This window comes from Zalophus californianus, chromosome 11 (genome assembly GCF_009762305.2).
Source record: "Zalophus californianus isolate mZalCal1 chromosome 11, mZalCal1.pri.v2, whole genome shotgun sequence".
NCBI lineage: Eukaryota > Metazoa > Chordata > Mammalia > Carnivora > Otariidae > Zalophus > Zalophus californianus.
The window spans coordinates 37,872,068-37,895,577 of record NC_045605.1 but is presented as its reverse complement, the minus strand read 5'-3'; the positions used below and the strand labels follow the sequence as shown (position 1 = coordinate 37,895,577).

The 23,510-nt window shown below is 51.9% G+C and overlaps 1 protein-coding gene across 5 annotated transcripts in view; it reads left to right on the top strand.

The window, feature by feature from the left end:
• AMOTL1 (angiomotin like 1) overlaps positions 1 to 22,645 on the top strand; it is a 116,225-nt gene extending 93,580 nt beyond the window's left edge. For all 5 annotated transcript variants that reach the window (XM_027578859.2, XM_027578857.2, XM_027578861.2 and 2 more), the window contains 6 exons: positions 2,823 to 2,972; positions 6,752 to 6,942; positions 11,579 to 11,701; positions 12,355 to 12,581; positions 15,344 to 15,604; positions 16,934 to 22,645. In XM_027578859.2, the coding sequence (XP_027434660.1) occupies positions 2,823 to 2,972; positions 6,752 to 6,942; positions 11,579 to 11,701; positions 12,355 to 12,581; positions 15,344 to 15,604; positions 16,934 to 17,040 (1,059 nt within the window). In that variant the 3' untranslated portion in view covers positions 17,041 to 22,645. The remainder of the gene's footprint in view (positions 1 to 2,822; positions 2,973 to 6,751; positions 6,943 to 11,578; positions 11,702 to 12,354; positions 12,582 to 15,343; positions 15,605 to 16,933) is intronic.
• Positions 22,646 to 23,510: the final 865 nt, after the last annotated feature.

The following is a 23,510-nucleotide window of genomic DNA, read 5'->3' as shown; positions in this document are numbered from 1 at the left end:
GGACGTGGATCGACCATTTCTGAGGTTCAGGCTAGGGGATTCAGACTGCAGACATGGTGGCAGAGGAGGAGGAGTGGCCTAGGCTGGAGGACGGGAGCCTGCTGCCCCGCACCTGCCAGCCCCCAACGGCAGCAAGCCCCCCGGGTCATGGGGCCTGACCTGCGCAGAGCCACTGCCGAAAGTAGAGACTCAAAGTCTGAAAGAGGCCTAAGTAAGTTATTCCACACAAAGTACTGACCTTGGTGGTTGGCACACACAGCAAACAGGGTTGTTACTAATCCAACTATTGTCGAGAATGAAAAGCAACCCCTTCAGAAGACCTCTCCTGACGCTGGGTAACTCAAGTGTCCCAGCAAATTCAGTGTCGCCGTTCAAGCAGCTTACCGGGAAGGTTGTTAAGTCAACAAAGGTCTTGTTCGCTAGAAGCCTTTTAAACCCACAAGTCCTGTAGAGGAACTGCAGTTTTAAGACTAGCACGAGGACCCAAGTAGCAGCCCCAGAGGATTCGCGTTTACCGCTGTGGAACTCATCAGCTAGGACTTCCGTTTGGTGCAGAAAGCGACCTTAATCCCTAAAGGACACAAGGTCTGCTTTGAGGACAGGGCCAGGATTCCTCATCATGGTTATAACTGAAATTAGTCAGGTTGCCATCTCCATGTGTGGAGCCAAGGAAAATCATAATTTTATAAAAATCTTTTAATTTTAATATTTCTAATAAAGTACAAGTTAATTGCAAGCTCCTTAAAGACAGGTGTTTTTTTTTAAATCACTACTGTGGATGTTCTTGTCATTCTAGAAGATCTTTGATTGCGTGTAGCTTCTCCAGAACCTCTCTTTTGTCTGCTTTCCAGTATCACTCCCCGTTCTTTTTAAAGTTTCTTTTGAGGGGTCCTAATTCAGTTCAGATAGCTCATACCGAGTGCTTACGCTGACTCCAGGGCCAGACTCTAAAGAATTAGAATCCTGATCCTGGGATGTGTCAGTGTGTGACTTCAAGTCATGTAAGCTCTTCAGTTCTCTCTCTTAGATGGAGATAACAGAGGAGCTGTCCCTTTACTGATATCGGGAGGATTCGATGAGATCATTGCATATAAAACACAATGCTTGGCATGGAGAAACTTCAAAAACATTGGTTGATATGAACTTTTACTCTTAATCATCCCCATTCTAATATACTCCTTGCTAAGCTAAAGGCTGAGACAAAGGTGAATGAGACAGATCCATGCCTTTAAGGATCTTGTAGTTGGTTAGGAATAAGAGCTCTCCATTCAGCAAATATTTCTTGAGTACCTACTGGATGCCGGGTACTGTTGCAGGCACTGGGGACACACCGTGTACCTCGGCCCAGCAGGGATCGAAATGCACAGATCTCATGGCCCTTCTGTTCTAATGGCTGCACGCGTGCCCAGGAAACTGCATATACTGTGTAGGATAAGTAGTGTATGAACGGGACTCAAAATGTTTTCTCAGCTAAATCAGCTTCTAGCACAGAAGCCTGCAGTTAGTAAATCCTCAAATGTCTACCCAGCTGACTCAAGTCATCAAAAGCAGAGTGAATGAAACGGCCCGATGGAAAATGATGCCACGAGCAGGTTTAGAAAAGGCCGTGGGGTTGCTGCCCACCCGCCCCTCAAAGGTCAGAAGCACCTCCATCTTATCCAGTGACTGTGGCCAGGAGCTCCCTACGGTGCTGCCTGCGAAGTAACAAACCGCTGTTTGCAGCAGGCTCTTCAACCACTAGCATGTTCCCGCTTGCCAGCGCAATCGCGGGCCGAGCTCAGGATCTGAATCACCTGCACGGCATCAGCACACCCAGGTGCAGACAGGAGCTACCATCTGGTATCTTCTCACCCACGACCAGATCGAGTCAACACCTCAGCCTGGCATTTGGCATGAGCCGATTCCCAGAAAGTTAGAAAGGGACCTGGGATTTATGGGCATGAGCCAGGCTCCTAACTGGAGGAAGCCAAAAGTCTGGGAGTGAGAGTTGAAGTTGTCCATCTTGATTCTAATTTCTGTGCCTGATGTGACATTTCCATAAATCCTTTTTACCTCAATTTCTATCTCCTCGGTTATGGTGGTGGTTGAGGGTTCATCGTGCCCTCCCTGTCTCTCCAGGGCTGTCCACTACTCCTCTATAAAGGGCTCAGAACTCTTTAGAAGAAAGCTACTCCACAGATATCTACAATAGGACATTTTATCTTTATTCACACACAAATGTGTACACACACCTACAATTTCTTCGTGATAGCAAGTTACAGTTATTATAGAAGATTTGAAAACTTCAGAAGAGAATAAGGAAGATGAGAAATTCCTATTGTGCTGTACAGATAAACATGGGGGATGCTTTTAAGTCTTTCCTTCCAGTCTTTTTCCATGCGTCGATGATAGGCAGGCGGGCGGAGCTGTGAGCATGTATAGAATTTTTGATTCTGGGTTTTTTACTTAACATTATAGAATAAGCTTTTCCTTGTGGCCTTAAAAAACTCTTTACTAACTTCATTTCCAATGTCTGCAAATGCTGTCATAATTAAGCAGGCACCGAGGATGGAGCTCAGAGCTGGACCTCTGGCCGAAAGCAGGTGCCCTGGTAGGGGTCTCTCATTCCAAGCATCCCATCCGTTCTAGGTGTAACTTGTGGCCTTTGTGTCAATCCTTTCTGTCCCAGCACAGCAGAGGGATGGCATTAGGGAAGGTCCATACACTCGTAGTTCAAACAGGATCCCCAGGGGGTAATCTGACCCCCTACCCACCCACCTCCATCCCAGCTTTGGGAACTGCCAGTCTAAGTTCTCTGCTCGTCTTCACTGTCCTCTGCTCAGTTACGAGAGAAGCAAGCCTATGTGGAGAAGGTGGAGAAGCTCCAGCAGGCCCTGAGCCAGCTGCAGTCTGCGTGTGAGAAGCGAGAGCAGATGGAGCGGAGACTGCGGACCTGGCTGGAGAGAGAGCTGGATGCGCTGAGGACCCAGCAGGTGAGGCCAGGGCCACACATTCCTCCAGCACCCTGCTGTGGTTCAGGCTGCGCACTGCGCATTGCAGACCCAGGGAGATGAGAACTCTCCCTGTCCCCAGCGAACCAACGTTGCGGCCAGTGGAGGAACCAGTCAGTCCACTCGTTGCAGTGACAAAAGTCCTTAAAGAGAGAAAGTGCTGACTGCCGGGGGCTTGGCACAGGGGAATGCGACTGTAGACAACTTCCCAAGGGAGGACATTTGAGTCAGACTTTGAAAGATGAGTTTGTTGGACATTCTGGGGGATGAACCTCAGAGGTAGCAGAGGATTTTGTGTAGGGGAGAGAGGTGTGGAACAGCATGGCGCTTTCCAGGTGGCCGGCTGCCACTAGCTGGGGGAGAATGCACAGCGAGGTCGCTGCTGAGGAGGCAGAGGACAGCTAGTGGAAGGCATCTGGTCAAGTTGAGAGATTGTTCTTGTTTCTGCGGTCAGCAGAGAGCCAATGACTAGGAGCTCTTTAAGCTGGAGAGGAACATGGTACAGCGGATCAGAGAAAGAGCCATCTCATGGTGTCAGGAGGATCTGGAGGGGTGAATGTGGAAGTCCAGGGGGCCAGCCTGAAGGCTCTTGGTGCCATTGAGGGTGTCATGAAGTGGGATTCCATGCAGGAGCTAGTAAGAGGGTGAAATGAGTCAGGCCTGATCATGAGTGAGTTTTCAGAGAGAAAGGAGAGGAAGGAGTTCAGGACTATCCCTAGGATATGATATTGGCCATAAGCTCCTAGTTCTTCTGCCTTTCCTTCTTTGTGCCAGTAACAGCTGTCAATAAAACCTAGCTGCGAAAAGCTTAGAGTTACACACCCCAGCCCAGGTCCATGTGTGCCTCAGCAAGGAAAGCTCTGCAGCTGGGCTGGGCTCCATTATACACTGGTCAAAGGCTCCTGGCTCCAGAGAGAGCCTGGGGCTTGTGTGTCATCAGCCAGTGCAGTCGGCAAAGCCCTCTGCAGCTGCTGAAGGGTGTGCTCTAAGTTGGGAACCAGGGAAATGCAAGGCAGGGCTCCACGGAATTATCTACTGGATAGAGCATAGTGGTTGTGGTTGGAATACTTGAAAACACTTGAAAGCATCTGTTCAGGCCAACTCAGCTCTTTCTCATGGCGGGCACACACATTTTGCTCTGGGTGTGTGTACTTGGCTAGGGAAGGAGGTGTTAGTGAGATTGCCCAGAAAATTAAGGAACCCACCCGGCCTCCCACGATCTTGGCTTAGTTGCTAGCTCATAGGAAGGGTGAGTCTGTCTCTGGACTTCTGATCCATCTGGCCTGTGCCATATGCCCTGATATTTAAGGCCCACCCTTGAGTTCTTCTCAGTAACTGAGATCTTGACCTCCCCAACTTGAAGGTAGGCTTCTCTGGTGCCTGGTACCATCCTGGCATCTGAGGGATACTTAACGAGTCTTTGGCTGACAAAAAGAGCGCATCTCAATACTTAGAGCAAAAGAGAATGTTCTTTTCCAGTTAATGTGCCACCCACACCCTACAATCAGATTACTTCTCCTTGGATCTTCTGTTTTGAGTGCTGCGAAACCAGACTCAACTCCATTATCCTTGTTATTATAAGGAATCTCCCTCCACCATAGGAAGCGCAATCGTACTTAGCATCATTGGAAGCTGAGAGGTGGTAAAAGAGAGATGAAGGTAAGAGGAAGAGAAATGAACGCGTGTAAGAATTCACCATCTTGGGCGCCTGGGTGGCTCAGTTGGTTAAGCGACTGCCTTCGGCTCAGGTCATGATCCTGGAGTCCCGGGATCGAGTCCCACATTCAGGCTCCCTGCTCAGCAGGGAGTCTGCTTCTCCCTCTGACCCTCTTCCCTCTCGTGCTATCTCTCATTCTCTCTCTCTCAAATAAATAAATAAAATCTTAAAAAAAAAAAGAATTCACCATCTTCTCTTTCTTGCAAAGAGCTCAAGATAATTGTCACATCTCACTACCGCAGTAGCCCTGTGAGGTAGAAGAGAGAAGGGGGAGAATGTTCTTGAAGAGGGAAATGAGGCCCAAGGCAGTTGAGAGACCAGCCCAAGGTCATTAGCTAATTAGGACATTCTTCCGAGATGAAAACATGAAGGATGGAGATGGTGTCTGTATTGCTCACTGTGCATCCCTAGTACCAGGTACATGTTCAGTAAATATTTGTGCACTTGCTGAGTGGGCAGCAAAAGCTGGCCTGCCTGACCCTCAACCCGTTTTTCTGGCCGGCATGCTTATCCATTCAGCCATGCTATCTTCGTGTTCTTGAATGTTGAAATTCATGCTTTTGTTTAAATAACTCTCAATGACCTGAATCGGGGGCCCTGTGAAGAGGTGCCATGACCTCATGTGAGGCCAAGAGGATTTTGCAGAAATCAGCCAGCTGAGATGCCATCACAAGGGAGTGAGACAGAAAATGATAGGCATCGATGACAGCTTAGCCAAGCTGTGGGGTCTTTTTCTTGGACGGTTTCTAACAGCAAGGGAGCTTCTCATCTCAATGGACTGGTTCATTCGTCCCCCTGCCTGAGATCAGTGCCTCGCCAGCTTTTTGTACAGGTTGATGAGGAGAGTTACATGCTTTCTGCTCTATTCTTGCTTAAATGTTGGTTACTGGCAAGCAACCACCAGATTCTAGAATACTGGTAAGTATAGCTTTAAAAAATCGAATAGAAACATGTGGGTTATAGAAAGCCCCTGGGCCCATTTGCTTTGGTCTCTCTGGTAGGATTAGATTCTGTGAGGGTGGCTCACCTGCCGAGCTGTTGCTCCGGGTAACGGATGTGGTTCCCGGTAAAGCGTTCAGGAACCCCTCACCTTGCACCCAGCCCTGCATTTACAGTTTGTGATCACCGGAAAACACGAGGAATAATGGGGAGAAATCATTCTCTTCTGAAGGCAGAACCTTCTCAAAACCCCACCGTCCTGCAAGTCATGCCGTTTAGAGGAGATAATATACCTGAGTTAAAAGGAGGAAAGAAATCTGAAACGTCAGTATCCTCACTTGTGAGCGGTCCGGATAACACAACCGCTTTATTTCCTATCTTCCAGACCGAGATGAAAAGAAAGGGCTGAAAAATTAGCTTGACTGGCATTCGCGGATTTCCGGTAGCACTTTATTTTGGTTAGCCCTTTAAAGTTGATTACAGGCTTTCCTAGGCAGTAGCTAATTTGCTCCCGAGGCCTCTCAGTGGGGCAGACACTCCTTCCTCTGTGTCCCAGATGACAGCCTTGCACCCAGGGGAGCATGTACTTCGGGGCATCTTGCTCCCCTTCCTTTGCCTTTCCGTTCTAATCTCCCAGGCTCAGGGGCAATGAACAGTGGGAATCACCTCCTTGAACTGCGCAGAAAATGCCCTAGTCCAGCAGGCCAAGACTTCGTTCCTGTTGTTGATTTTGGTCTAAGTGAAGGGCAGACATGGGACAAGCTGCCTCTTAGTCCTGCAGGGCTGTGTGGCCAGACGGATCCTGGTCCGACGCTACCACTGAGTAGCTGAGAGAGATTGAACAGCTCATTCTACCTCCCAGAAGCTGAGTTTTCTCACCTCTAACATCGGGATAAGGTTGTCTTACAGAGTTGCATGAGAATTCGGGGTGGAGGAATTTGGACGGTGACCCTTGGCGGTAGGACCTGGAGGGTTTGCGTCGTGCCCGTAGGAGAGGGAGCAGGGGCATGAGGACAGTGTGGGAGTGGGCTGTGGGGTCCGCACACCCCGTTTCTATGGTCTTCCCCTTTCCCGCTTCAAGATGCATATTTCTCTTGCTTCTCAGAAACATGGAAATGGCCAGCCAACCGGCATGCCAGAGTATAATGCCCCGGCCCTCATGGAACTTGTGAGGGAGAAGGAGGAGCGGATCCTGGCCCTGGAGGCCGACATGACCAAGTGGGAGCAGAAGTACCTGGAGGAGAGTACCATCCGACACTTTGCCATGAATGCCGCGGCCACTGCAGCGGCTGAGAGGTGAGGCCCGCCTGTGGTGCATCCAGAGGATGCGTTCAGTCGCTGAGAGCACCCCCACGCAGTGGGATACTACGTGGTCCTCAAGAGTGACGTTGTGCAAGTATGTCACGCTCTCTCTTAACAGCATGTATGTGTCATGGGCCAGACGAGATTTAATCCTCGTTAAACGTGGGCCTGACCAGAAGGTGGGGCTGCATCCGCTCCTCACCTGGTTCAGGTCCCACCTTCGCAAAGGGCCCAACAGGAACTGTTAGTGGCCTCGTTTTGCAGGTGAAGAAATGAGGCTCAGATTGGTGTGCTGCTGTATTCCCAGTCACGATGGCCGTGAGCGCTGGGTCTCGTGTTCCCTGGGGCTGTGTGTGACCCGAAGCCTGGTTTCTTTAGGTTTGAAGTTGTTGCCGTTGTCAGTTATTACCTCTGCTGCTTTACTTCCTTTTTGTGGGCACACAGCCTTATCCTCCCTTTAAAAATGAGCTTAGGGTGCCTGGGTGGCTCCACTGGTTGAGTGTCTGCCTGCGGCTCAGGCCATGATCCCGGCGTCTGGGATTGAGTCCTGCACCAGGCTCCCTGCTCCGCGGGGAGTCTGCTTCTCCCTCTGCCCCTCCCCTCTGCTCGTGATCTTTCTCTCACAATCTCTCTCTCTCTCCAATAAATAAAATATTAAAAAAAATAAAATAAAAATGAGCTCAGAATGCTTGATAATTGACAAAGGAATTCTGTTAAAGCATCCTCTTGTCTGAACGAGCAGGTGCTTCTCCCTGACTGCCGGGGCTCACCTGCGCACAGTCTTGTCCCCCCCCCCCACCCCGACTTGAGGGGCCGTGCATCTCACACTCAGGGCTCCCGCTGCGTCCCTGCCCTACCAGTTGGCTGTGGGCCCATAGATGCCATGGGCATTTCATTCACAGTTGCTCGAGATTTATCAAAGTTCAGGGTCAGTATAGGTGGAGGAGATCCTCAAATCTCAGAGGAACACCCACGAAACTGGACTTAATACGGGTTGTTGTTGAACCCTTTGGGAGTGTGGGACCTGAACCAGGTGAGGAGTAAACACTGGATGCAGCCCCATCATATAGTCAATCCCACGTTTTGGGGGCCATGAAGAGAAGGCCTGTTGGGCTGGAGGGCGTGGGTGTACTCTATAAGGTCTCGTGGCTCTCACATTCATTACTCATGTAGAAAAGAACCCCCAGGAATGGTACCTCCAGTGGTTCCCCTCCCAGAAACTTGGAGAGAGATCGGTGCCACCCACGAGGGCACAGGTGCCTCTGCTGGGCGCCACGGCGTGCTCGCATCTGGAGAGACCTTGTGGACTCATGTGGAAAATGACCACCGGGGATCAATTTCTAGTGCTTGGTTACATATGTCTGCGTGAGGGAAAACAGCCTACAGTAGCCCCTCTGAGCGAGACCCGGGAGCGGGAGCAGACCTTCGAGAGGTGTGTCGTGTGGCGGAGCCCCAGAGCGATGGTGGGAGAGCTGGAGGAAATTGCAACCTCTGATCAGTCCTCCTGCCCAGGGTGAGAACAGCGAAGCCTGGAGTTTTACGGAGCTGAGAGGTGTTTCTTTTCATCTTTTCATTCTCTAAGGCAATAAGTGCCCTCTCTGTCTTGAGGAAGAGCCCAGACAGTTCCTGAGGAATTTGGCCTTCTTTGCCAGATTGGGTCTAACGCCCAGCTGTTGACGATGGCCCTGGGAGTTGTCTCGCTCCGTGGGGTTTTTAATGGCAGGAACACTGCCCAGGCAGGCGGGGCACCCCCATTCAGGGCTTCTTCCTCTGCTGCCGGCTGTGGGCGTGTGATTACGCATAAGCCTTTCCGAGTGTCACTGACTTCCTTCACAAATTACCTAATTTCTGAAACGGAAATGGTAATTCTTGGCTGGTTAGGAGCAGAGAACCACTGGAGTCCACCGGCTGAGGACGGTGGAGCCCCAGTAACCGTGTAAATGTGCTACTTGGGAAGCGTGACACGGGGGTCTTTGTGTGTCATTGTCGTCTCCGCTCCCCGTGCTTTATCGGGTTAGATGCATGTTTGGGAGCCTGGGCCCCGAGGGGACAAATGGGACTGGAATGTCAGATCAGAAGTCGGGCAATGGACGGGTCTGAAGCGTAAGACCCCTGTGGTGGGCACCGGACAGAGCCCACCTTCAGCCACTCATCTGTGCTAGGCCCTGCCTTGCTCATCACCCTCCAGGCGAGGGACACTGGTCTGTTGCCCGCAAAGAATGGGAGTCCTGTGGGATTTACCCAGCCTGCTGCTCTCCTCTGCCCCGTTTGGAGTCTCAGATGCACAGGTGGATCAAGGCCCTTCCACCAGTCCCCCTGGCCCCCTTCTTTGCTTCCACGTGTGTTTATGGGGCATCTAATAATTCTGTGGGAAGCCACCTTCCCCTTCCTGCCCACTCCTTCCGCCGTCCTCGGGGGGAAAGTCAGTTCAGAGGAGGTCAGGTGGTTAGCTCCAATCTTCATGTTCTTTTCAAAGAAAACCTCTGTAATTTTGCACTGCTTTTCTTTTGATAGAAAGGGAGAAAGGGGAAATGAATTTTTGAGAAAGGTCAAAATTCTGAGCTCTTGTCTAGATGCTACGTGGCCACATAGGAACTGGTAAAAATGACCAGCCATTCGTCTTGTAACTCTCCAGCCACTGACTCATGCTTCACATTTATAAGCAATGATTTTTAAAGAAATGATTTTTGTTTACCAAATGCTTTCACCATCTTGGTGCATTTTGGAGCCATTGATCAGAATTTTGAGGGGTTGGGCCTTTTTTATGGTTTTGAACCTTTTTACAAATTTCAATGCAATGTAGCTCATGTTTTTAGAGTCTTATGTTACCTTGTGAGATGTTTTGATCTAATTCTTCCTGCTATCCTTACTTGGCAGCATAAACATGAATTTTTTTAATTGGTGTCTGGCCTTGTGTGAATTTTCCAAAAGTAAATTGGTTGAAAATGTTTTCTCTAGCCACTAATTTCTGTGGTGATGATTTTTGTGCACTATAGGGTGAATTCATAATCTGCAGAATTTGCCTCAGAATTCTGCCTGCACAACAATACGACAAAAACCACCACCAACAGCCCCCGATGCTCAAGAGCACTTCTTCCAAAGTGCTTTTTTTGGCTGTCTGTACGTTTAAAGCTTTTGCTTGTTTTCTATGTTAGTTGGCCTTGTGGTTTATTTTCAGCTGCATTTCACACAAATACCACACTCTCACATGCACCCACTTTGTTGGTTTATTTTATCTTCATGCCTTTTGCTGAGGCCTTCTTCAAAAAGACACAGGAAGTGGGGCGCCTGCCTTCAGCTCAGGTCATGATCCCAGGGTCCTGGAATTGAGCCCCACATTGGGCTCCCTGCTTAACGAGGAGTCTGCGTCTCCCTCTGCCCCTCCCCCTGCTCGTGCTCTCTCTCTCTTTCTCTCTCTGTGTCTCTCAAACAGATAAAATATTTTTTAAAAAGACACAGGAAGCTTCAGCAGTGTAGAGTGGTGGCTCAGGGCATGGACAGAAATATCTGGATTTGAATCTGTCTCCACCTTCACTGAGTGTTGTCACAAAACCACCTAGCCTGTCTGTTCACCTGTAAAGTGAGGATAATAACACTAGCTACCCAGGTTGCTGTGAGGACCGTGTGAGATGCCCTGTGTAGCGTGCTTTACCCCATCCCTGGCATAAAGGAAAAGCTCATTCATTGATAGCTGTCAGTAGAGAGATGAAAGAAGAAGTTCTCTTTGCTGTTCTTGAGTATTCCAGAAAAGAGCTATTAAGATTTTAAATATGATTGTGACATTGGAATATGAAGTTAAAGAGATGGGAGATCTTTGGCTAAACCTTTTATCAATTTGGCATTCACTAGTCTAAGACACTAGTGCACCTTGCAGTCTGAGATAGACTTAGATCACTTAGACGGCTCAGTTATCTTCCTTTTCCCAGTCGTCATTAATTAGGAGTAATTAAATTACCAGAAACAATGGAGGAATAGTTGACTTTGACCAGACGCCTGCTTCCAGCTACCCTGCATTTTAATCCACCGTGTCTGTCCCTCCCCTCACTTCACCTCCTTGACTGGACTTTCCAAGGACAGGTGTACGTCTTCATCTTTCTGCCCTGCCACCCGGCGTGGCTGTCACACAGGGGCTCATAAAGCTAGAAGTGAGCTAACGTGCAAGCACAAAGGAAGATTTCCGCTGAGCCTCACCATCCGAGAGGACCAGTGTGTGTTTCTAAGTATTTGCTGAGTCTCCATTTTACTGCAAAATACTGAAATCACTGCTAGGTGGGTGAGAAATGGAAATAGAACTTTGACTGTGATTGAGAAAGAGTGAGTATGAAGGAATATAAGAATGGAAACACAAGTACAATGACAGCGACACCCCTCCATTGGTAGGGGTACAGGAGGGGTCCACAGCTTAATACCCGATGTCCTTAGCAGCAGGGGCAGGGAATTTTGATCTCTGGATTTTATTTTGTTCTTCCTAGACACTATCTTCATCCTGTCAAGTTTAGGGGGAGAGTTGGCCAGGATTTAGGAGAGGGGGAGGGAGTGAAGGAGTTTGTGGAGGGATATTGTCATGTGGTGCCCTCGGACGCCTCCCCAGGAGCGTCCACATCATTGTCTGGGTGTCCTGTGTCCCCAGGGACACCACGATCATCAACCACTCGAGGAATGGCAGCTACGGCGAGAGCTCTCTGGAGGCCCCCATCTGGCAGGAGGAGGAGGTGGTGCAGGCCACCAGGAGGTGTCAGGACATGGAGTACACGTAAGGGACCGCCGTGTGCATGGCCGCGCCACTGGCCTCCGCTGTGGCCACTCTCCTCAACTCCCCCACGGGACCTGCCAGTCCCTTCCTGCTCTGAACAGCTGACGGGTTCAGCCAGTTACACCCAAGTCGGGAAGAGTGATTTCTGATTGTCATTTTGGGCCCTCGGGGGCATAAAATCCTCTTTTCCCAGAAAACCTGTCCCTCTTTTATTTTTCTTTTCTCAGAAAACGGGGACATTGACTTCAGTGGAAAGCCAGCCCTGTGTGAGGCTTCAGGGTTTTCGAGCTTCCCTGCCGCCCCTCCCGCCCCCGCCACCGGGGACCCGACACCCTCTGAATTGGCCCCTGAGCACACCTTGGTCTAGGAGGTCCCTGCTGGGAGGCCGCGGCCGTTCTGTCTTTATGTCCTTGGGGCCCCAGGAGGTCCCAGGGTCTCCGGAGAGGCCAGAGAAGGCGTGCCTTTCTGATCGGTTACAAAAGTTCCATTTTGTACAATTTGCAGATTATAAATATTTGAAGACTTAGGCCGCACTCACCTCGTCATCCCTGAGTTATATTTCAAGTCCCTGGGGCAGCCCGAGAGAAATGGTTCGAGTTTTTTTAGCCAAATAGCTTTTGATTATGACCGTTTGGTTTTATTTTGTTACACAGTATTAAGAATCTCCATGCCAAAATCATAGAGAAGGATGCCATGATTAAGGTCCTTCAGCAGCGGTCCCGTAAAGATGCCGGGAAGACGGACTCCTCGAGCCTGCGTCCCGCCCGCTCCGTCCCGTCCATTGCTGCGGCCACTGGGACCCACTCCCGCCAGACCTCGCTTACCAGCAGCCAGTTAGCCGAGGAGAAGAAAGAGGAGAAGACCTGGAAGGGGAGCATAGGTGAGCCCCAGGCCTCCTTCAGGCCAGGATCTGCAAAGCAAGAGCTACACAAACGTGGAGAGGCGACCTCACCTGGTGGAAAGGGTTCTGGCTCTGCCACTCATGAGATGCAGAAATGTCACTGAATATCTCCGAGTCTGTTTATCTATCTGTAAAATAGGATAATCAGTCATGCTTCAGGTGTGGAAATTAGATGAGATATGTGGAAGCCAAGCTAGATTATAAGAGTAGCTACTGGCCATGGGTTGATTCACATCACAATTATTGTCATTATTGCTGAAAGTTGAAGTGACCCTCACAACATAAAATGTCCTCATGGGAAAAGCCCAGAGCCGTCAGGCCTCTGAACTTGGCTCCACTTCTGCTTCCGTGTCTAGAAAAGCAAGGCCACGTCTGCCCTGCTTTCTGCCGTGCGGCGGAGCTGAGGGCAGAACGAGAGAATGGGGAGAAAGTACTTCGGAAGCAGTGTTCTCGAGCATAAGGGATTGGTGGGTGGTGGTTTTTGTTGGGTGGTTGTTGCACGGGCAGAATTTTGAGGCAACTTCTGCCGATGTGGTCCTCCTTCGCCGTGGTGGGTTTCCTAGGGTGCGGGCGGCCCCCTTGGAGGGCTGGCTGAGTCCCGAGCGGAAGCAGGCGGCCCTCCCAGACATGGATCTTCTTCGCTCTTCCCCTGCACTCCAGCAGCTCCGAGGGTCTGGCCCTTCTTTGATGCCTTTCCTTGGGTCAGAGTGTGTTTTGTTTATCTGTGGAGCCGAGAGCCAGTCTGCCTCAGCACAGAACCCCAGAGGAGCCTGGCTGCTTTGTGTCAAAGGGGAGAAGGGCTTCCAGAGTGGCCCTGACAGAGTTGGGGGATCAAAGGCGCACAGCCACGTCCCTTCAGCAGCGCCTGCCCACCAAGGGAATGTACTTCAAAGAGGACGTGTGTAGAGAGCAGCTGGGATCATCAGAGACCCTCCCAAGGACCCGTAGCTCCCTCCCCCGGTCAGAGAGCCTCGCGGGCAGTGCTCAGGCAGGTCTGCGGAGGGGGTGGGAAATGTGCTTGGCCGGGACGGATCGCTCCCTGGCAGAAGCGGCTTGTGACGTCCAGCCAGGCAGGCAGTCCCCCTGGGTCTGTCCCCCGTAGCATTCGGCATGTTGGAACCAGGCCTGGGAGCCCGAGGACCCAGTCCGCAGGATGAGTTGCTGTGTTCTCTGCACTGGTGTTCCTCCTCATGATTGCGACTGTCCACACGTCACAAAAAACCGAAGGGGACTCTCTGGGAGGCTGAGCAGAGGCACACATTCACAATTCCCAAACAGTTTCCACCATCTCTTGCTTCATGGGCTCTGGAAGGAGGTAGAGGTGGCTGCGTATGCATCCCTGATGGCCCAGGGCTCCCCGGTGGGATGACGGGCTGGTGACTTCATTCCACCAGAGCATCCTTGTCAGACCGTGGACGTTCGACAGCAGGGTGATAAGGGGGCAGGAACACGGGCTGGCCTTGGAGTTGGGTACAGACGCGTTTGAATCCCGTTTCTGCGACTTCCTAGCTGTGAGAGGTTCATTTCTCGGAGCTCCCCTTTCCTTTGCTGTAAAACAAGATAAGGACAGGCCCTGTGTCATAGGAGTGTTGTAAAGTAGAAAGTGAGCCAGTGTGAGTGAAGCACCTCGCCGAAGACCCTTGTTCCTCACAGTGCAGTGGGAGGACCCCAGCATCACCTGGGAGCTCCTTGGAGCAGCAGAACCCCAGGCCCGCCCACTGAGCCAAACCGTCATTTTCACAATATATCCAAGTTATGGATACACACGTTACATGTGGAGAAGTAGTGCTGTGGACAGACTGAACTGCTCCGCGGTGTTTTATGAATGGGCACCTTGAAATAGCCCTGGCCAGGATCCTCTGTGGATTGCTGGCTGCTTAGGTGAATGGACACTTGATTGTGCTTACTACCACCTTTTCTGTGGGCTGGTGTTCTGGGGCGCTGGCGCTGTTTAGAAATACAGACGTTGTTCTCCTGGCCGGCACATCCCCTTTCCACGGCAACCTCCGCTTGGGGCAGCGGGGCGGCAGCAGGGCTAAACGACCCTGCCCAGAAGGCCGGCCGGCTCCCTGCTTCCCCGGGGGCTATGGCTTTCCACTGCAAGGGATCCGCTTTGGGGAATAATGTGCCCAACTCGGGGTTGCCCTGACCGGGAAGTGTGTTTGTCTTTGAAACTGGGCCTGCGGGAGCCCCTCCATGACCAAGAGTGGGGTGGTCCTGTGGCTGCTCAGAAGAGCTGCAGGCCACTGGCTCTGTGTCGCAGATCCAGGAAGCCTTCTGTGTGTGAGCACGCATGCGGTGCTCACAGCTAGCCCCCCTGGGCCATAGGACGGCATCGTCTCTAGAAAGCCTGGCAGGAATGCCCCCTCCCCTCGACACGGGCTGTTAGGCATCTCTCGCTACCCGGGGCATGACTTTATCCCGCCGTTCTTCATAACTCATCATCACCAGTTTACATAACAACTTCTCTCCTCCACAAAAGAAAAAAAACCCACATAGTATTAGAGAGGGGACTAGGTCTTTCTTTCTTTTTTTTTGTTAAGTCCCTCAGTGCTGGTCCTCCTATCAGGCACGTGATAAGCGTTTATAAATGCACGTGGTAAATGAGCCAATGAATGAATGAAGCAGTCCTCCGTCGAGAAGGAAATGATCTCCAAGACTCGGGGGGGGGGGGGGCGGGGGGGCGTTGGTTTGTTTTTGTTCAAAGAATGGCATCGAAGCCGCTGTCCTTGTGCCCTCAGGGTTGCTGCTGGGGAAGGAGCACCACGAGCACGCCTCCACCGCCCCGGCCGCCGCGCTGTCCCCCAGCGCCTCCACCGCCTCGGCCGTCAGCGCCCACGCTAAGACGGGCAGCAAGGACAACAGCACCCAAACGGACAAGGGCGCTGAGCTCTTCTGGCCCAGCATGGCCTCCCTGCCCAGCCGCGGCCGGCTGAGCATGACCCCTTCCAACAGCCCCGTCCTGAAACACCCGGGGGCCAAAGGGGCTGCAGAGAAACCAGGTATGAGCTTCTTCCCTCCCTTTACCCAGAGAAAAACCACAGAACTCTGGCCAGGGGCCAGGGAGGGAACCTTTGGTTGGGACCTGGGGGTGGGGTAAGGGGGGGGCGGGTACCAGGGGCCCCCGTCAGCTCCCACTTCATGAGGTTCTTTATAATTATGCTTACCCTAATGCACTTTATTCTTATGGGAATGAAATATGTGTAGACACTTCTAATTGATTGCCATTTAAAGAGTACATAACTTGAAGGTACCCTTTTAATGAATGCTTTCGTAATCAGCCCTTTCCCAGGGGGTGAGAATCAACCCGCTGCGGGGTGTTAGGGAATTAGGTTCCCCCCCACCCCAGTATCTTTGGGAGCTAGTGCCAAGTACCATACACATCAGAGGCACCAGGTATGTAGATATTGCCTGGGAGGGGTTCACCCTTCAGGGATTCAAGGTTGGGGGTACCCTCTTGAGTGAAGGGGAAGACAGATTTCACTGCAGGGCAGGTAGACTTCTGGCATATCGCTCAGGCCAGTAAGAATGAAGTGCTTTAAAATATCTAAGAGAAGACAGCCTGGGTGGGGTGGGCTTGTCATGAGTCCAGAAGCATCCAGGGAAAGACCAGACGTGCCTTTGGATCAATCTGAGTCATGGGGATAGCCCTCTTGGGTTCTTTGGAGGAGGTGGGGCTCTCGGGGGCATGAATTAACCATTTCCTCCAAGGGGCTGCTTTAGTTTCATCCTCCAAAACAGACAAGGAAACACAGCATTGTCATTTTTTGAACATTTAATTCTTTTTTTTTTTTAAGATCTTATTTATTTGTCAGAGAGAGAGCACGCAAGCAGGGGGAGCAGCAGGCAAAGGGAGAAGCAGGCTCCCCCCTGAGCAAGGAGCCCGATGTGGGGCTTGATCCCAGGACCCTGGGATTATGACCTGAGCTGAAGGCAGACGCTTAACCCACTGAACCACCCAGGTGTCCCTTGAATATTGAATTCTTGAGACACTTCCAAGGCAGGGAACATGTGAAAAGGACGTGGCTTGTAGGCGCAGCACTGGATGGTTTTGTGGAGAGGGAGAGTGGCCTCGAGGGGCTCCTCGCACACATCCCCAGGGCCGTCTTCACCCACTTAACCTTTCCCATCACCACCCTGGTTCTGTTATTCGTGTCTGAATCCCAGGGCGCGTCATTTCGCTCTTCTGCCCTGGGGGCCGGGTTCTGCAGCCTCCCCCACAGACGCTGGTGCTGAGCGCTGGGACTAGAAATGGTTTCATTTTAGAGAGAGCCGGTCAGGCCCGCGCCCCTCTGTGGGACAGGCTGCTGATGTCCCCTTCTGTTTGGCAGAGAACCCTCTGGGCCATGGGAAGTCCCCCGACCACAAAGGCCGCGTCAGCAGCTTGCTCCACAAGCCCGAGTTCCCTGATGGAGAGATGATGGAAGTTCTCATCTAACACTGGCGTCCCTGCTGCTTTCTGTGAGGGGATCTTGACAAACGAAGAGCGTGGCCGAGAGGGAGAAGAAAGATCGAGAAAGTTGTGGATGGGAAATCAGGAACGATGTGAACTGATAAGATCTTAAATTAGTAAGAACACTTTTTATAAACGTTTAAAAAAATAATCAGGAGACCTACATGACTGAAGATGAGGAGAATGCTGTGGATTCGTATCTCATATGGTGGAAAAGAGAAGACGCATGTAGGTTTGGAAACCAAGACGTCACAGGAAGTGGGATTTTCACTGTATAGAAAATGTATCTCTTGGGGAGGGTCTGTGTACACCCGCTCTCTGGCTATAAACACATAAACCCGAACATGGATCTTCCTTGAAATACCCCTATTCTCCTTGCCTCTTAGCATGTTTGTTTTTGGGTTTTTTTTATTTTTTAAGAAGAACCTTCTAGAAATCTCCAAGAGCCCATCTCGGCATCATGTAATGTCACCTGTGCCATCGGGGTTTCCTTTGAATGTGTGTGGGGTTGGCAGTGAGAAGACACGTCTGCAGGTGATGGGAATTTAGAAGGCGGTTCTCACCAAACTCCCTGCTTGGTTTGGATTTTCAGGAGGTGGCGGGGCTTCTTAGCTTCTGGATTCAGCCATAAAAATATGAAACAGGAAGGGAGCATTATGATCTTGGTGCTCAAACTCCCTCACTGCTCTGAGTTTCCTCTCTTCCTCTGCTTCATTCTCTTTCATTTTACTCTTCTTTTCTTTCACTTCTTTTCCTTGTTACTACAACATGGCAGAATTCCTCAGGTCTGGGATTTATTAGAGCAGAGTCTGATCTCTGTTTAGTAGTGCCCAGTGGGACGGAGCCGTATGCTGGCTGCCTGGCCACCTCCCATACCTTGGAGTCATTAGGCTCATTGTGACTGGGAACTAGGGAAGTTCTGATGAGGCGGAAGATTCCACGGTCACTGACCCTGGCTCTTCTGTCTCACATCCGCTCTCTTGCACAGAGCCTGGTTTCCACCCTCTGTTGGGTTAATAAGACTTTCAGGACTGCCCTCCAGGAAATGAATGACACTTGACTTGGTGGCATCCAGAGATTCACCCGATAGCTTGTACCACTTTCTAGAGCCTGTGGCTCATGAGCATATTCAGCACTCTCGCCACCCCCTCACACTCCTCTGGTCGCTGTGGACGAGCACATAGGTTTCCATGTTGGCACATCAGTGTTTCTCTGTCATGAATTTGCTATGTGACCTAACGGGCCAGTATATATACAGTGCGGTCACGTGCGTCGAGGTTTTGGGGTGGGACAAGTTGACCAAAGTAGGACAGAGGCACCGTGTCAAAGAGCCAGGAGTGAGTGGGGTCATGGGCCTCTAACTCCTCAGACACTGGCTTTCTTTACGAATCTGAGAGGTGCTGGATCAGGGAAGAGGAGAAGCTAATCAGGCTGGCAGATGTTCTTGCAGGGTCCTGATACTTTCCTCCCTCCCGATCAGCTGGATGCTTCTGATCCCAGGGCCCTTTCCTCATGCTTACTTAGGGGAAGGAAGAAAAAGGGCCTCTGTCTGCGACGTTCTCAAGTGCCACCTACATAGAGCCCTGAACACAACACTCCTCCGGGAATTTTGCTTGGGTGGCTTCTTTTAGAGTTGGTCTTTGGGATGTAAGGTGGGTGGAGTTGTAGCCTCCCCAGATAGAAGTGGTGGAGGGAATACTGCAGTGTAAACCGGAGAGGGGGAGGGAGGACAGCAGGGGCCTTGGCTGGAGTGGGCGTAGCGAGTGTGACAGTGAGCAGGAATCGCCTCTTCCCCAGCCCTGCTCTGCGGTGGGCACTGACCTCTGTGCTGCATGCTCTTGGCCGCCTCTGGTCCCGTCAGGCCCAGGAAGCCAGAGAGGTTCTGGGGGCCGGGCAGCCTGCCTCGTGCCGGGGCCGTTTGAGTCTGGATGCGGGTGGGGTTGGGGCAGGGGGGCCCGCCCCAGTCTCGGTTCCCCATCACGTTTTACAGGTGGTGAAGTTTAGGCGATGGTGACTCTTTCTCATAGGGATGTTTTGACCCCTTAATTAATGTTGGGAATGGACCAGGAATGAATGCAAGTGTCTGGAGAGAGGAGGGCAAGTCTGCTCTTCCAAGTCCCCGCGACCCACACCTGGGCCACCTCAAACTTGGGCTGTCTCCCCTAGAAGTGGGGGAAAGTGGGAGCCACAGCCCAGTGTCCCCCAAGCCTCGTCTCTCTGCTCCAGCACACTCTTCGGCACCAGGTTCCAGGCTCGGGTGCTGCCCTTGGTCACCCAGATCGCCAGCATATTGTCAGAATACAAACACAAACATCACCGTTTTTCAGTTGTGCTGTGGTCTTTGGCAGTCTCTTTTCTTCTAACTTGCTAAGAATCTCCCATAAGAAAAGGGATCTCTAGCTTTCAGATGTGTTCTTTTCTGGGAGATTTCCTGCCATGCCAGCCCCGCCCCCACCCCCCACCACCGCCCCCGATGCTTTTCATGTTCGCAGCTTTCTTGAAGCCTTGCTTGCACATAGGAGCAAGAGATCACAAACACTGAGCACCTGCTCTGCGTTCTGGGCCATTTACAATCCTTGATCTCATTTGATGTTCGGAAAAAGAAACACCAGCTCTGTTTTTTGGTGCTGGCTGTAGGCAAGCAGGGCGGTGAGCACCTTTTAATGAGTCCTCGAGCCACCTGGAGAGCAAGGGCTACTTTTAGCCTTACTTCACAGAGGAGAAAACGGGCTCAGGGAGGTTCAGTCCCTCCCCAAAGGCTCACAGCAGTGGCAACTGAACCAAGGGCCTAAGAAGAGGCTGGACTGCCACCAGCATGGGTCACAGCCATCTTTCAGGCCACGTCTTGGCCGGCTTCGGCCCGGTCTGTGATGTGTGCGTGTGCGCACGCGTACGCGCACGCGCACGCGCACGCACACGCACGCGCAGCTGCCACACCGCTCGGGAACTAAGGGAGAGGACTAGAGCCCAGAAGTCCCACAACTGCCCATAAACACGAGGTACAGACGGAAGTCTCCACGTTCCATCATAAGCAGGGCCACAAAATCCATCTAAAAAAACCCTCGTGCGTTGTCCGGAGGCCTGGACGGCAGGACTCCGTGGAGTGGGACTGTGGCCCTCGCGAGTCCCGTCCCGGGGTGAAGGGTAAAGTGTTTGGCTTCGTGTGAAGACCTGCCGGCGTAATTCGGGCCTTCCCCCGGAATGGGTCGCCTGGCAGTGTCTGCATGCTGACCGGGGTATCCTACGGAATAGATGCCGCTGGGTTCCAGCAACTCCTTCCAGAGCAGGCGCAGAACCTTTTCCTAGCGGTTTCTTCTCTTGGCTTCTGTGCTACCTGCTGGAGGCCGGTGGCCAGTGCCGCTGTGGAACTGGGCCCCTTCCAGGCAGGCCTGCAGGCCAGGGCTGCCGCGTCTGTCGCAGGGCTTTGGCTGGAGCGCACAGAGCAGCGGGGCCCTTCCCTCCTCCGGCCCGCGGGGGCTAGCTCTTGGGAACACGTCGTGGGTTTGACTGCCCGGGGTTGGGGTCCCATAGCCAGATAGGGCTCCTTACGAATTCTGATCTTGGAACAGAGACCTCAGGGGAGAGGCTGTTGGAATGGCCGCTGCAGAGGAGCTGGCCATCACTCCCGTCCTCCCCGGCGGTCGCCCTCAGCCCCCTGTGACCTCCTGATGCCTGGGTTCCCCTGATGGGAAGACAAGCCGACTCCCCGACAGCCTCGCGAGTTGCAGAGACCGCTGCGAGCGCAGACGTCAGGGGAGGCTGCAGTCCCAGGAGGCAGTGAAGAATAGATCGGGGTTTTAAAAGGTGTCGAGGCAGGGAGCTCATGCGTGACTGCATGGAGCTCCACCCGTTTTCCAAAACCAAAGTCCTGCTCCAGTCCGCACTGGAGTTGGGGGAGTGTGCTGTGAGCCGCGAGTGAACTTGGCTTCCTGAGCGAAGGGGTCCTGAGGCCATGGTGAATGGGAGCCCGTGGATATTCTTAACAGGTAAAACCCTCACGTAGCCAGAGGGTGTCCAGCCCGGGGCTGGCTTCTTCACATCCCCAGGCCTGCGGCACGGTAGATGCTTTATAAATGTGGCATCTCTTCTCTTCTTTCTTGCTAATTAATCGATGTGTTTAAAATGTCTTCCTCCAATGTGAGGACGGTTTAATCAGCTTGCCTCTGATGTATGGCTCCACTGGAGATGGGCAGAGTAATTAAGAAGCTTCCAGAAGCTGGCCAACTGGGAGCATGTAAAGGTCAGCATTTCAGTAAATGGATTTCTTCTGGAACTAAGGAGTCGATTTTTCTCTCTTCCTTTTAAGTAGCATATCCTTTTCTTGTTTAGTAATTTAATGGTATATAAAGACGTGTGTCTATGTCAGTGCATATGTATGAGGTATGACTACAAGGTTGTGTGTCGGGTTTTCTTGCTTAATATCCGGAAGATCCAAGTATTTCATCTCACCCCTTCCTTAAACGGTGACCCTTTGGGAGACTCTGTGCTGATTGCTGTCCCCAGGAGAAACAGTTTGCAAACACCTCTGTTAGAGTGGCCTCTGGGGCCTGGCCCGTCCCTTTGATTATCCTTACAGATGAGAAATCTTCATCCTTTGAGGATGGATTTAAGTTTGGAAATAATCCCAGTTGAATAAATAACGACGGGTGATGAAGGCCATACCATTTTACCTTTCAAAAAAGAAAAATCCCGAAAATGTTCCTTGGAATGGGTCTTTGGACTCCTGGAGCCTCTCAAAGTGACCCCTTCCAAGGAGGACAATAGTCATCAGTACGTGTAACTTCTAGTGGGTTCACTTTTAAAAATCTCTTCTCTTGCCATGCCTTGTATGTGTTCGCCTCTCTGCATACACAGATGGAGGTGCGTATTCCTTAGTAGAGACCTCCAGTAGGTGCTCCGTAAAGCCCTGTAATACTTAAGTGCATGTTATTGTCGTGTAATGCAATGACTGAAGTGTTTCTTTGTCATAAAACTCCGCTTCTTCACAGAATTAAGATACTCTTCTCAATATAATGAGGTACATACACCACATTTTCTCGTATCAGCTCTCAAAGCGTCGACGATGTCCAGTGGTGTGTTTACATGTGATTTTGCCTCGGATTCTGGTCGCGTAGAGACACCTGCAAGTATTTATTACAAAACAGAATGTAAGCAAGTTTATCCACAGTGGTTTTCTTGGAACAAAGGTGTTTTCCCAGTTCTGTGGAGGGACCGTGGAGCCTCCTCCTTCACGGGGCACTTACAGAATCTGTGTGGAAGTCTGTGAACCACGGGCAGGTGCGTGCAGCGACCTCAGCCAGCACTCGGACAGCCCTCGGGCCCCCGCTCTCTCCCCCCGCCATGTGTCATCACCGTGCTCGGAGGCACCGTGCTCTGTTCCCTCCAGTGGACTCTGGTGTGCCCTTTCGGCATCTTCGTCCTGCTGGTCTGTATTGAAGGGGTGTCCGCAGAGCTGCACAGCCAGGTGGGGGTGTGTGCCAGTCGGGGGGAACCCCCCACAGCAAATGTTGATCCTGTTGGTCAGCCAAAGATTTTCCTATTCTTTGCTGCTTAAATTTGTGCCTTAATATTGTATATAATAAAGGGATAAAACGGCTCTTCTTTCTCTCATGCTTGCTCTTTTCTATCCCCCCAAATTTACATACTCGTTGAGTTTAATGTCCTCTCAGTGCTTGGAGGCAGCCTCGCTCATCGTCCCGCTTCCAGAAGCATCCGGTGCCTCCCCGACCCCCTCGTGGGCCTCGAGCTTCCACCAACACCCGCTCCTGATTCTCAGAAGGAAATGAGTCATCCAGACCGCTGGAGCTTGCTGTCCACCCACCCCCAGCTCCTGCAGACAAATGAGGAAAGGGGAAATGCAAGGGGGCCGGGCCCAGGGGGACGGTGTTCCTTTGGTCACATCTGAGTGTCTTCTGCTGGGGTTCCTGGCTTCAGGGCCTGCCAGAGACCACTGGGCCTCAGGGGAATTAAGCCAAACAGCTGAGTCTGGGCTGGAGTCAGATGTGTCTCTGCGCCCCACGGTGGACATGGGAGATGGATCTGCCTTGTTCGTGTCTGGGGGCCGCAGGAAAAGCGAGGCACTGTGGGAGAAAAGAGTCACGTGATGGGCTGGTGACACCTAGGCAGAAGCCTCCGCCGCTAAAGCAGGAAAACGGAATAAATGCCGAGAGTCCCCACCGGCAGTCCCCTCCCAAGGAGACAGCGACCCGGGGGACACTGTGGGGGAGGAGGAGGTGCCCTCTGCTCGCCCTCTGCTCATGCTCCTCAAAGGGACACCTCACTTCTCACCCACCCCCGGTGGGTCCAACCTGGGGGGAGCTGCCCTGAAGTGAGCTTGGGGAGGCCAAGGGACGCGCCTCTAGTCCCCCAGGAATGGCTGGTGTGATTCACACGCACCACCTCCGCAGTCCTCCCCACAACCTAGTCATCCCCACTTTACAGGCAAGGAAACAGAC